At 36.3% G+C, this 13870-nt stretch overlaps 3 protein-coding genes and 1 long non-coding RNA gene across 9 annotated transcripts; 2 read left to right on the forward strand and 2 right to left on the reverse strand.

The window, feature by feature from the left end:
* Positions 1 to 293: 293 nt before the first annotated feature.
* Positions 294 to 3933, reverse strand: LOC115764476 (choline/ethanolaminephosphotransferase 1-like). The gene is given in 6 exon segments (XM_030707543.1): positions 294 to 485; positions 1170 to 1222; positions 1225 to 1327; positions 1388 to 1626; positions 3417 to 3596; positions 3599 to 3933. Coding segments are annotated over 6 exon segments (789 nt in total). The 5' UTR covers positions 3636 to 3933; the 3' UTR covers positions 294 to 308.
* Positions 3934 to 4380: 447 nt separating this feature from the next.
* Positions 4381 to 9172, forward strand: LOC115764477. Of its 5 annotated transcripts, XR_004018027.1 has the most exons (4): positions 6835 to 7367; positions 7607 to 7685; positions 7744 to 8680; positions 9095 to 9172. It is a non-coding gene; the product is annotated as an uncharacterized LOC115764477 (long non-coding RNA). The 5 variants fall into 5 exon arrangements; XR_004018029.1 differs by lacking the exons at positions 6835 to 7367; positions 7607 to 7685 and adding an exon at positions 4381 to 4489 and having other exon boundaries at positions 8300 to 8680; XR_004018025.1 differs by having other exon boundaries at positions 7607 to 8680.
* LOC115764475 (protein enhancer of sevenless 2B) lies at positions 5780 to 9099 on the reverse strand. Its single transcript, XM_030707542.1, has 5 exons — positions 8716 to 9099; positions 6635 to 6732; positions 6446 to 6565; positions 6221 to 6386; positions 5780 to 6141 (listed from the first exon to the last, which is right to left on the reverse strand). The coding sequence occupies exons 1-5, from the start codon at positions 8791 to 8793 to the stop codon at positions 5968 to 5970; spliced, it is 636 nt and encodes a 211-aa protein (XP_030563402.1). The 5' UTR covers positions 8794 to 9099; the 3' UTR covers positions 5780 to 5967.
* Positions 9173 to 10357: 1185 nt separating the features above from the next.
* Positions 10358 to 13685, forward strand: LOC115764535 (guanylate kinase-associated protein mars). Of its 2 annotated transcripts, none has more exons than XM_030707643.1 (3): positions 10358 to 11194; positions 11265 to 12227; positions 12294 to 13685. In XM_030707643.1, exons 1-3 carry the CDS (start codon positions 10393 to 10395, stop codon positions 13550 to 13552), a joined length of 3024 nt encoding a protein of 1007 aa, XP_030563503.1. In that variant the 5' UTR covers positions 10358 to 10392; the 3' UTR covers positions 13553 to 13685. The 2 variants fall into 2 exon arrangements, with proteins under 2 accessions (XP_030563503.1, XP_030563504.1); XM_030707644.1 differs by having other exon boundaries at positions 11268 to 12227.
* Positions 13686 to 13870: the final 185 nt, after the last annotated feature.

The following is a 13870-nucleotide window of genomic DNA, read 5'->3' on the forward strand; positions in this document are numbered from 1 at the left end:
AATAATTGGAGCTTCCTGATATCGTTTGCCAAATAAGTGGCATACAAATTTTATAGCATTACTATATACATACATATGTAAGCAAAATCACCGATTTATTTTATAAAATTTAGCTTAGGAAAAACAATTTAATTGAATCATCTGCCTATCTTCAGAACTCGAAGACTTGTCAAGTCAAACGGCTCTCTTTCACTTTTAGTACAAAACAAACAAATTATAAAATGGTCAAAATCAGTAGCTCATAATATTTGTACGTATAGTAAAAGAAAACCCCAAAATTTGTTGCAGTCATTTATCTGATTTGGTTTTTATGCACATTTTTGTACATATTTGTGTGTATTTTTCAGACTTACAGCAACTGTGGAGCCATTTTTTCCAACACCACCGGCCACAACGACGGAAAATACATAGGTTAAGGAGATTACACCACACACAATGGTCGTTATAGCAGGACCATACCAAAGCTCAATATTGCCAATGCCAATCTGTGTTTGTATATTGGATACGATTGTGTGTATGTGTTAAATATTTGTTGGTTTTTAGTAGATTAGGCATTTTGTATTGTTTTGTTTTGTGGCGCAGTGGCACACATTTGAATGCAACATAAAGTAAAAGGTTGAGACAATTACAATGTGGTTTGGAATTATTACCTTTAAGCTATTTATGGGAACAAGAGCTTTTCTTTAAACTCTAGCTAATACAAAGTTAATATTAATGTATGTATTGCAGTCTCATTTAATTTCGTTAAAGTTTGTGAAATGAATTTGTCTTTTTTTTGTTTGCAACCCAATGATACTAAACTTAATAAATCGAACCAAAGAGCTTACAACGCAAAAAACAAATAAACATTCTATCTTAACGTCTCAAACATATTAGGTACTTATATAATAAGCATTTAGTAAACTTAATGCATTGTGAACTTAAGCCAAGCTATTGATGCTATTTGCATTTATCTTATTAGAACATAAGTAAATGACGAAATAATTATAATAATTGAAAAATTACACTTGCAATAATATAAAAGGCGTTTCTATAGTCTAAAATAGGCAATTAAAATTTAAAATATAACTTCTGAAAATCTCAATTTAAAACGAAATCAATATTATAAGGGGATTATTTATATAAAGATGGAAATATGAGCAACATGGCAATCCACCCAGATGGCTTACCTTCGTCAGCCAAATCTCGGGCCCCAGCACGGCCGAAACCAAATGTATAGCATGATGGAGAATTGAGCCTCAGTTACATCGATGCGGCCGAAGCGCATCGTTCCAGACACATACGTCTGCCAGTGTGCGCAATAAAACAACGCAATGGCACAAAAGCACTGAAAATAACACATATCGAATTAAAAAATCCATTAAGTAATTCAAGTTAAGCGACTTACCTGAAAGAATAGCCAGTTTGGATAGTGACCCAGTTGACAGGATATGCACGCCGAAAGCGCCACAAATATAGTTGATATGGAATCACAGCCATGATCAAACAGTTCGCCAAGCGGCGATGACGTGTTGGTACGTCGCGCCTGCTTGCCATCAATCGAGTCTAGACTTTGATAGACGAACAGACCCAGAGCACAGAGGAAGCAGGTCCAACGTGGCGGTGGCTCGACCCATTGGACTATAGCTGTAAGAAAAAATATATTTGTAGGTCATATGCACATAGTATAACGCTCAAAAAAATGATTTCAATACGGTTTATTGAAGTAAGCATAACTTTTTTTTTCTAGCTATTTTTGAAGGGCACATTAAGCGCGATTCCTAGAAAATCTAAAGTGCACTGTCTATTTTAAAAGACGCTTAATTTTTAACTTCTAACAAGAAAAGAATAGCGGGTTTGACATAGACAGCTAATATTAAGAGAAGCTCTGAAGCAATCAGAAACTTTTATAGGCTATTACAAGTCAAATGCAATTGGTCGCAGATCATTCAAAAGCAGTTTGAGTCTGAAATAGGGTCGAAGGTGTTGCTAACCAAATAATACGAGGGCTGATCGACAGATCAACTAAGGCACCGCCTCTTGGAAATGTGTTATTTTAGGCGGCAAAAACAAAAAAAGCTGATAGCCAAAGCAAAACTTTAAGTTTTTTGAATGGTCAAATGGTATGTCAACATTGCTGAATTCTCAAAAATTGTAAGTTATATTTTAATTGACATTTTACAGCTGCCTTGCGATTTTTCAATGCAACTTTTAATGTATACACTTTATAAGTCGCATTTACTACACATACTAAAACATTAGCAACGACTAATACTGTAGATTGTCATTGTGAATGTATAGATAAAGACAACTATAGAGAGAGTTGGTTTTTATTAAGACTTGTTTGATTGTGAATAATAACATTATAATGAATTTTGAATGTCCAATGTTGGTTGGAATGGGATAGTTAAAAAATAATAAGACTGAAATTCTTAGTCACAAACCAATTTTATAGATTCTCTTTAAAAAGAAATAAAGTTAAAAATTTAATTTGGGAATATACTTTATAAAAATATAAGATTGACAAAAATAGGGCTGGGTAGTTTATTTGCAAAATGGGAATCAATTAAAATGCAAATTTTTATTTAATTCAATCCAAAGCACTCATCAATTGCATAAGCAAGAATAATGAAAATATGTACTTGAAAATTAATTTACTCGGGGTTAATTCAATTGAACTTTGTGCACATGCGAAGCCAAAAAGTCAGGCAATATCTAAAGCAAGCAGACGGATAGTATTCAACAACAACTAGTCAATGATAAGTACTCCATACTTATTTAATTTGTAATGAACCACCTGATTTATTGAATTCACGCAGTAAAAACAAGATATATTAAAAGTAAATGAGCGGCGACCTCGACGATCCGTTGATATCTTATCAGAGTCGAAATTTCGAATGGAACTAACCATGCAAGTTACGGCATAATAAGGTAAAGCCACGCATTAGGGGAAACGAGTCATCTGTATTTCAGATGATTGTACTTAATGCTAAACTTCCAAATTGAATGTAGAATTGCATACATACTACATATATTATACCACTAACCATATAACATGATTACATGTTCAATGCTTAGTAATCGATTGATTATATGCATGCATAACAAGAAAATTTGTCCTTTGAGTGTATCCACAGCCATCTCATGGACGACAAAAAAATTGATTATAATAATCAGACTAAGGGGGATCATTAAGGCACACTGTATAATACATCTTTAAAACTATTGAATGTATGAAATTCCGTCTATAAACATGTTTGTAGAAATATTTACGATAACGAACGCAACGAAACATATGTGAAAATATGATAGAAAAGAAAGAAAAGGTTATTTTACTCAGTTGATTGTAAGATTCGTACGAACAAACATACTTACATACACACTTATGCACTTGTACATAATTGATAGAAAGCTTAATAAAAATAATAAGCACTTACCAATTAATATCAGCGTTGTCACAATGTTGAGTATTAGACCGACAATTGTTATCAGATTAGGTGCCAGCCAAAGTGGCGTTTGGGAGACCAACCAATTCCACCAGGGCTGTAGCAAAGGATCCAGCAGGCTTGCGCTGAAGCACGAGTATTTGTGTTCGCTTAGCTTGCGCAGTTGCTGGGGCTGAGAATGCGCTGTTCCTTATAGGCAAGTATCGGCATTTTGTTAAGCAGGTGGCAAAGGTGAAACCAACAATTTTGTTTGACTGTGTGACAAGGCGCGTAAATTATCGAAAGAGCATTTGCACACACACACACACTCACACACACACCTGCTTGTTACTTGCAATTTTCACTCGCTTGCATATATGTACTACGTCTGTCTATGAAGCGATTGTGTGTGTGTGTGCCGTGTGTCAAAATTTTTCTTGATAAGTCACATATAACACTCAATCTCAAAGGCTTGACAATGGTCTTCTTTTACACAATACACCGGAATAACTCAGCTTTTTAATTTCAAAGATTTTTGTATTTTCGTACGTGTTCTTTTGTTCTCTCTCTCTCTCTATATATATATATATAGTAAATTATTTAACTGTCGTCCGCGTAAGAACTCGCCTGACATGCTTTCCGTCGTCGCTACGAGTGCAATGTGACCGTACATCTATACAGAAAATATACTATATTTTCCAAAAAAATACCAAGTAAAATTTATTTGATTATTATGAATTTTATGACACAAACTAAAAAAATTTGATTACTTAAGAAAAGTGGTTTTGTGTTAAAAATGCAAAATATCGTTTTCCGAATTTATTGTTTTTGCTATGCTTCCATCTTTTATCTTTCCATGATATTCTCAGTAACTTTCTATACATTACATTTTAGTTGGCAATACTAAATCTCCGGTTATTTCGGATACAAAAATAAATATTAGGTTAAGAGGTTTTTTCATACAGTTTTCTTTCGTAATCTTTTAATTTCTAATCACAAAAAATAAATTCTCAACTAGGTCTGCTCTTTATACCCTTGTAGATGGAATGTGCAACGCATAAAAGAAGACGTCTCCGAACCAATAGGTATTTATATTCCTGACCAGCATCAACTGCCGAGTCGATCTACCCATGTCCGCCTGTTTGCACGTCAACAAGTCTCTGCTTTAAAGCTATCATCGGTCGCAAAGTACTAGGTTCAAGTATAAACTTTTTTTTCAAAAGATATTTCGATCAAATTTAAATTCAAACAAATGAAAACGCAATCAGCTTTTAATTAAATAGATCAGTGCGCACACTAATTATTTCCACAAATATATATATGTATACTTATGATTTGTAATAGATTTTTAAATCTAACTAATTGAATAATCCGATTCTAACCATTTCACATTTGCCACGCTTAGTTATGTTTACACTAGGCAAAATATTTATCATATAAGCCAGCGGCCGATGGAACTGTGCATGCATAATTATAGCTATTAAATAAATTTTGACAATTTTTATGAGGCATCTTCGTTTTTCGTTTAATTTTCGTGTATGTTAGGAAATACATATAAAAATATTGTTTTTCGGTGTAATTACTGATATTGGCAACTTCGTATTTATTGTAATGCATAATGTACGTAATTTAGAAGTGTGCAACTACTTGTCGGTGAATTATTATGACAACAAAAGGCGCTTATGCAAAACAAAAATTAATATATAATAGTATGTTTTCATTTAAACGCAATGTATATCAATAGCAAATAAGTAATATTTTTTCGAAAGGTTGCAAAAGTTTATAAAATGCCAGCAACTGAATGTCAATCACACAAAAATCTTATATGAGAAAACAAATTTTACATAATTTGATTATAGGCGCATCGTACAATTGAAACTCAGTATAAATGTATGCTTAACATCGCATCGACTGTTAAATATATATATTTTATATTACATATATGTAAATATATTATACTTGACTGTTAATTAGGATAATAATTTTATTTGTCTTCGCTTTGAGACATTTAGGCAAAAGTTGTTGTCATAGTTTTATTATTAAATATTTTTGTCGAATAAGCGGTAGTTTGTGTAGAGTGTTATTGGTAATTTTTTTTATAATATAGTTAATTATCATAAAATTTTCTCTTCTCACACACATACACGCACACAAAATAAATAGCACATTTAGAGTGGTGTACGTGGAAAGCTACATGTGATTGGACTTAAATAAAAATATATATTATATATATATATTTGTATATATATCAAAAATTGTTACATTAATAATATAGTGCGATGTATAATATATTCACCATACAAGAGGATTTAGTTGTCAGTTGAATTTTTCTTTTCTTGTAATATTGCATTAATTTAGAATATGGCTGCAACTGCTTGTCAATGACGTAAAAAATGCATTCGGCTGTTATGCTTACAGTTTATACAATATGTTTCTATATGCAATGCTCATGTCGTATTATTGAACAGTACATATAATAATATGTATTTAAAATTGGTATTTCATAGTATAGGGTGTGAATTATGTTTTATGCTTATGTATGTGTGTGTTGGGGTGAACAATATTATGAATGATATGGCGTCACATAGGTTGCTGGAAAAATGCCTTTCCTATTGCCGATCTCGCCGTTCCACCAATTCTCATCAGAACGATCTGTAACGGTGATGACATCTCCGCGTCTAAAGTCCAATTCACCAGATTCCTGTGGCACAAAATCGTATAGCGCCTGAACGAGCATCTGCAAAGGAACAGCATATTTCGAGATTTGTATTTGTATAAAAACATCTGTTGCATGGCCTTCGTTCAATATAATATACCTCTTCAGGTATCATATCACGTAATTTTACGTCCTGTGATCGCGATACGCTCGCCGTTCGATGATATTCGACCAATTCGTTGAGGGAATTGAACTTGACAACCCAGAGAAAAAATTTGCTCTGTGCGTCCCGTAGTACTTTAAAATGCTGGACCCCATCAGGACATCTGAAAAACCATACAAGAATATTATAGTAATCATTGAGTGATCAATTAACGTTACATACTTGACGGATAAGGAGAAATCGCCGGGACTAGATTCGCTGATGCGTATCAAAAAGGCGCCTTCATGTTTATTTGACAGCAGCTTCTCCGCATCGGCACGTGTTATGCGTCCATAGTACCAGCTTGAATATATTATTAGATTATTACAACGATACTTTAAAATGTGCAGATTAATTTTCATTGTTACTCACTCGTGATTTTTCATTTCTATATAATTACTGGGTATAAGCCCTTCTTTCCCATCCAACTCGGCGCGGTACCAATTTGAGTCGTCCTCCATATTTAATATCTGCAAATAAAACATGCTTAATTATGGTTTGCAATATAAAAACATTGGGAAAAGTGTTGAATTAAAGGGCGTAAAGCTTTTTAAAAATGGGATGATTACCGTCTCAACAGCGAACTGTGAGTCATATTCCGGAGGCAATGCTAATAAATGAGTAATAGTATTCGTTTACTAATGCATGTAGACTCCGTCGTGTTTCATCTGTTTACCTTCTTCGAACTTTTCTAGCTTAGGTAGTTCATGCAAATATCTAAGCCATGTCAAAAATACAACCTAATCTTTAGCATAAAAAGCACATCTAGAGACGGAAAACTGGCTAAATATAAAATGGCTTTAATTTTTGTTATGTGTGTAATTTACAGATACGCCGGATTCTTTATGGTAAAATGCTAAAAAGATATAAACTCAAATAGGATTCTAAGTTTTCCGTTTATTTTGAGTATATAAAATTTGTGTTTCGTATTGTCACTTTTTTGAGATTATAAAAACTAAATACGTATGCGTTCTGCGGTCAATGGTGTTGTTTTGATTAAATATGTTCAGTTAGCTAGTTGGCAGCAGCAATATTTTCATATGCTCAATCATTGGCGAATTCGCTTTTTCTCAAACAAGCGAAGTATAGTTTGGTTTATTTTTAGGTATTTGTTTTATTTATTAAAACATCACCCAAATTTGTTTCAGAGTATAAACTTGCTTCATGACTGCAGCATTATACGTCATGTTCCTTGGAAAAGATAGTTTTGGACAATGTTTAATTTTCCAAATATTTGTCTCTTTCAAAGAAAATACATAATAATTGATGCCAGATCGATGGTTTATGTATAAACCATATTTGATCATTTTGTGTTATTTACGTTTCCACGCATCATTTTACTAGCTTATTAAAACGTGGAGAAGTGATCTTGGTATCATTGAAGCTTCAATCGAGTTGCCAGCATATTGAAATTACTGATAAGGTGCTCGCTTAGTTGTTTAATCTGGATTGAGTGAAACTGATAAGCCTTTGATAACCAGAAACGGCAGCTGTTTGATAAAGCGTAGTCCAAGTCATTGACATCATCAATCAACATGAACAACCCAAAAGCGACCCTACAAGACTAAAATAAAACACTGGCACGCTTGGTGACTAACCTACGACAAGAGCGGATAGACAGTAAACAATAACAACATGAACGCAGCAGTCCCGCAGCAGCAGCTTACACCGCCTGAAAACTAACTAAAAACCTGAAATTTCGCCTGCCAAAACAAAGAGAACCAATTGCTTAAAGGGGCCCCAGGCATGCCAAGCGCACACCAAGACAATAGTGCAATGGGAAGAAAACCAGATTCTTCATCATAATTTGGGGTCTGGGGCTCTGTCTCCAGCTGAGACGAATATAAGAGTATATACACAAAAAAAAAAGAAAAGCGTTTTTGCAGATAATCGCCAATTGTTCTGTGCTCCTTTTGCTCTTCAAAGCTTAACATCACAAACCGACCGGATCTAACAATTCTACTTTACAAATGTGGATAATCAAATATGTATTATTTATTCTAATTTACATTCAATGTATGTTTATTGTTCCCATAGGGTTTCGCACGGATTCAATAGCTGACTAACAACAAAGTTTGTATAAGGAGCGCGGCCGATCCGAAATATAGCTAAGTTAACACATATTGTTGCAAGTATTCTCTGCTGTTACACATACATATGCATTTGCTCTTGCGAGATGCGCTTTTGATCCACTTGCAAACACTCTGGAGTCCTTTGCAACTTATACATCAGACTCTGGAAAGGAATTTGGGTTAACATGGGAACCGACCGCAACTCAGGCAACAAATAATGCAAGCACATATGAATCAAGTTGTATGAAAAAAGTATAAAATGAACTCGACGGCAATAATTGCAGTATATGCTGACAGTCATCTATTAGACTGTAGACCTGTAAGCTGTTACAGAGATGTACAAAATGTAAATCATAGTGAATTTGTTGTACTTTTTCTTACCTTTAGAATTTGAGTTTTACGGAAACTAAGTTCATCATCGGCAGTAGCAGAGAAATCATGTTTGGCAATTGCTTCCATTTTGTAGAGGGTGGTTTGTTTTTAAATTGTTGCGCTTCTAAGTACAATTTGTTTAACTTTTAACTTGAACTTTTAGTTGATTTACTTTTCTTAATCAGCCTTGTTGCTTACACATACATACATATATATATATACTCCCATGCATATATGCAATTGTTGTTGGGTGCTTACTCTCTTAGCTATTTTTATGAAAAATGCTATGATTTACTCGTTTATATTCACATCTGCATTTAAAATCAACACAACGAAACTTATTATATAAACAATAACTCATATATTCGATTGCACGTCTCCAAATTAGTACAATATTTTCAAAGCCATAGACAGCGAGAAAAGTGATTAAAAATACACCGACGACGATGACGGAGCCGCAGCCAGGCCAGCAACAGAGAAACAAACACGAAGTGATAGCGGCACTCGCGACGAAACAACTGAGAATGACGGGCATATACATATGTATTCGTGTGTGAGAAAGATAGAAAGAAAACGAGAGGAATTGAGCTTGCATAGCGTTGCCAGCAGCGTGTACTTTACGGAATACCAATAACACCGCCTTGTTAAATATAAATGATAAGCTAATGATCTACATATATATCGCACAATTTATAAATAATCTTGTGATCATCAGTCGTCAGTGGCATTGTATAAAAATAAAAGTAATTTTGTTGAAAAGCAGGGCGTGTAGTTTCTGCTGGCAATGCCGCTGTGCTCATCGCTTAAGTTGTTGTTGTTTATTTTTTTTAACCCCTCTAGACACACACACTTGCACTCAATTGAAGCCACACACTCATGAAATATTGCGAATTTTTGTTGCTATTTTCTCGTTGTAAATTATTAAAGTAACTCATTAATTTTATTATTGCTGATACAGAACCGCTGTAATTTAAACATATTTTTTTATGATAAAAAAAGTATTACTGGAAAAATTGTAAATGCACACCTTTTTAAACATTTAGTATTTAAGAATGTATTTTTGTTTTTCATTAGAGTGGTCACACCGAATCGCGCAATGTGGCAATATCGTTACCCCAAGCGACCGCTCTAATAGAACTGTAATTGACATTAGAAACTGTAGTTTTTTAATTTTGATACACTTGATTTTTAAAACGTAACTGTAAAAATTTATACGAAAATAAAATTGCAGTGATATTGTCTACAATAAATTGAAAGTCGCAAAAGCATATTCAAGATGCAATCGAGAGTACTAAGTCCGCACAACCATATTGAAATTAACCGGGAACGTCAAAGCGTCGTGCAAACCAATTTAAGCGGCGGACTTTATCAAACCAATCGCATAAAAGATATCAGTCCTACTTCGTCAAAAACATTAAAAGAAAATGAGCTGCAACTGAACAGCCTACCGACGACTGCAGCACAAAACGAGCAAGAAAATGTACTCCCGGCGAATAGAACTTCTGTCAATAAGATAACAAAGCGCCAGGGGCATTACTTGCAACGCTTTCTCGGGTGGAAGGAATGGAAGGAAGCTGAAAGGCAGAAGAAAAAAAAGGAAGAAAAGGAAGCGCAAACAGATTTAAATGCTGAAGTAGATGCGCAGAAAAAAGACGCTCACTATATGTTTTGGATTCCAAACCAGAGATGACGGCTCCAATATCTTTGCAATTGCCGGCCGCTAAGAAACCCTTGGATTTTGCACCTATGCCCACAGCGACAAAACCTCCTATTACGTCTACATCTGCGGGTACTTCGAAGACTGTGGCAAGTGCTGTTAAGCTTCTAGCTACTGACAGAAATGCTAGAATAAAGCCACAAACAGCTGTACCGAATGGTTCGGCGAAGCCGCCATTAACTGCATCTGATAATCAAGCAGGGAATCTGAAGCAGACGGCGAAGTCTCTGCAAGCAGCCACTGAACCCATAATAAAAAAGGCACAAAAAGGGGTTGACCCAAAACAAAAGCCACCGACGACCCTTGGAGTTAAAAAAATGATGGTAGGGTCCGTTAAAAACGCATCAAGGTCGCCGAAATTGACAACAATCAGAAACAGGGCAAGAGGTGGTGCAGCCCAATGCAAAGCCACAGATAAAAATAGTCTTTCCTCGCAGCTCTCGCAACGCATGAAGTCCAAAAAGCCCGCGTTCCTAAACTGCAAGCAAAAACAAGCAATACTTACCAAACCAAACTTGCTACAAGAAACGTGCGATTTGCAGACCCCCAATACGTCACTTCATGTTGTCAGCAATAAGCATTTATTCAAGGCAATGGCGACATCTACTGAGCGCAAGTCCAATAAAAATAGCGATAATTTATTGGAGACCTACGGAGACATAACCAATATAAGTCCTGTGGCAGTTGGCGATAGGTCCAATGGGATAGTGTCTGTTGCTAAACGACAATTGTTGGCGTCGTCGCCGACACTGAAGGAGTCGGCAGTAGAGGGTAAGTGGGCTTTATGTCGATTTCAAAAATATTAATAATTGGTAATCATCACTTACTTATTTAATTAAAGAAGACATGAGAAAGTTGACGAAGACTCCGACACGCACTGATAAGCATCAAAAACGTCGCTCAATGAATGATGTTGAATCTAAAGCAGAGATGCCGGTTTGTAATTCAACGAAAAACAAAAAACTTCCAGATATTCCCAAGGTAACAACGGGTCCAATATCTATGCAAATGCCGGCTGCAAAAAAAACTTTGGATAATGCTGCTACTAGTGCAGTTAAGTCCAAAGCTAAGCACATACCTTTTCAAGTGGCCACAACGAAAAAACCTTCGTCTTTTGTTGCGTCCACTGCTGGAGTTAAATCAAAGCCTGCGGCAAAGTCAGTTAAGCCTTTCACTATTGGCCGAAATCTTCAAAATGTTGAAATGAAGCAACAATCGAGGTCACAGCAAGCATCTACTGAGCCTATGATAAAAAAGACACAAATAGAGGCCGAACCTAAACGACAGCCACCAACAACCCTAGCAGCTAAACAAAATATGGTGGGGTCTGCTAAAAACGCACCAAGGCCGCAAAATTTGATGACACAGCCATTCGAATTACCTGCAACAAGCAGAAACAGAGGAGGAGGTGGTGCAGCCCAATGCAAAACCAAATCCAAAAACAGTATTTCTTCACAGCTTTCGACACGCATGAAGTCCAAAAAGCCGGCGCTCCTGAACTGCAAGCAAAGACAAGCAATATTTACCAAGCTGAACCTGCTGCAAGCAAATTGCGATTTGCAGAGCCCCGATACGTCACTTTATATTGTCAGCAATAAACATTTATTAAAGGCAGCGGCGACATCTACTGAATGCAATTCCAATAAAAATAGCGACAATTTGTTGAAGACCCACGGAAAGACGACCAACATAAGTCCTGTGGCAGTAAGCAATGAGTCCAAAGAAACAGTGTCTGTTGCTGAAAGACTGTTGACAGGGTCACCGACACTAAAGGATTCGCAACAGACGTTGCCGGCAGTAGAGGGTAAGTGGGCTTTTTTCGATTTCATACATTTTAATAATGGCAATTATCGTACTTATATAATTTTAGCTGACGTGACGATGTTGGCGAAGTCCCCGATACGTACACAACCAAGACAATCAATTTACCTAAGTCCTTTTGTGACCGTGTCACGTGGAAAAGAGAGCACTCGAATGCAGCGTGACAATTCCAACAATACTCTCATACAGAGTCCAAGTGAGAAAAAACCAGAAACGCCCGTTGCTTTGCGTAGCACACTAAGCTCTGTACAATACTTCCGAATGCAACTGGATAATGAAATTAGGCGCCTCCATTCGCTTTGTGCTGAATGGCACTTATATAACAACCAAAATGAAGCGCGACTTTTGGAGAATGGGGCAAAGGACATGATAGATGCGGCTATTGGACAAACAAAGCTGCTTACCAGCAAGAAACTAATGCAGTTTAAGAGTCTAATTGATCGCTGTGAAGCAGGTGCTACCGGCATTGGTTTGCCTCCCAATGATGGCAGTGAGGCTTCTAAACCTGTGTTCGTCGAAGATTTAGAGGGTTGGTGGGATATGTTGCGTTTACAGAGCGAAAATGTAGACAAACGGTTTGATCGTTTGCTGCACCTGAAAGCCAACGATTGGCAGGATCCAGATGCGGAGGCAGTGCCCAAAACCAAGTCAAAAGTGGGTCTTAAAACAAAACGGAAACAAACCGCTAAACCAAGCAGCGAATTAAAAAGCTTTTTGCGAAAGGCTTATGCAGCCAAGCGAATAAATCAGGTATCTGGCGAAATCAGCGAGAAAAGCAGCCAGCCAAACGTTACTCCGAAGCGTCAGTCTCAGCATCGTTTTATTGTGGTTCGCGACCGCAAATCCTTCTCGCCGGCACGAACCGTGCTTCGTGTATCACGTGACACCGATAATCGTCCATCTATTGGTGGTAATAGTTTATTGAAATCTGCGATTATGGGCGCAGCGGAGCAAGTATCTCGTCAGCAGTTGACGCCACGTTCTGAGCAGCCCATGTCCATTTTAAAAACGCCTGGAACCAAAAAACGTGAGCCTGGTGCCCACGGTGTTATATTTAGCGCCAAGAAAAAAGTGCGTCGTTTTCAGTTCACCTTCGACGAAGGCAATATAAGTGGAGAAGAGGTTGTCATTGGCAACAAGACGGAAGACTGTGAAGAGGACATGACCCCAGAAAGACCCTCGCTTCAAAACGGTCAGCTAGAGAATTCCGTAAATGCAGCAACTGAGGAAGGAGATGGGAATGCGTCAAGGGCATATTCACTTCGCAATCGTATTATTAGATTAAGACCATCATCGGAGTTTATGTAGAATTTCAAATGGTCGAACTATTTTTTTAAATTGTTTCTAAAAACTTTATTCTTATGTTTTGAAATTGTTTTTGCGCCCATCATCTAGAATTCTAAAATGGTAGTTTATTGTATTTTAGTGTTAATTATGTTTGAATAGTCTTAAATGTATTTACTCAATTTATTAATAAAATATAAAAAAAAAGAATCTAACTTAATATCCATCGGCTTTACTATATAAGCTCACCCTAAATAATAAGAGACTGTTTTAATCAAGGATATCAGACTCTTAGATACAAACTTTAGAGTTTCCGCAACGTTCGCAGATTCGAAGGCGCGT

This window comes from Drosophila novamexicana, unplaced genomic scaffold (genome assembly GCF_003285875.2).
Source record: "Drosophila novamexicana strain 15010-1031.04,08,12 unplaced genomic scaffold, DnovRS2.1 tig00000858-arrow-arrow-pilon, whole genome shotgun sequence".
Lineage (NCBI taxonomy): Eukaryota > Metazoa > Arthropoda > Insecta > Diptera > Drosophilidae > Drosophila > Drosophila novamexicana.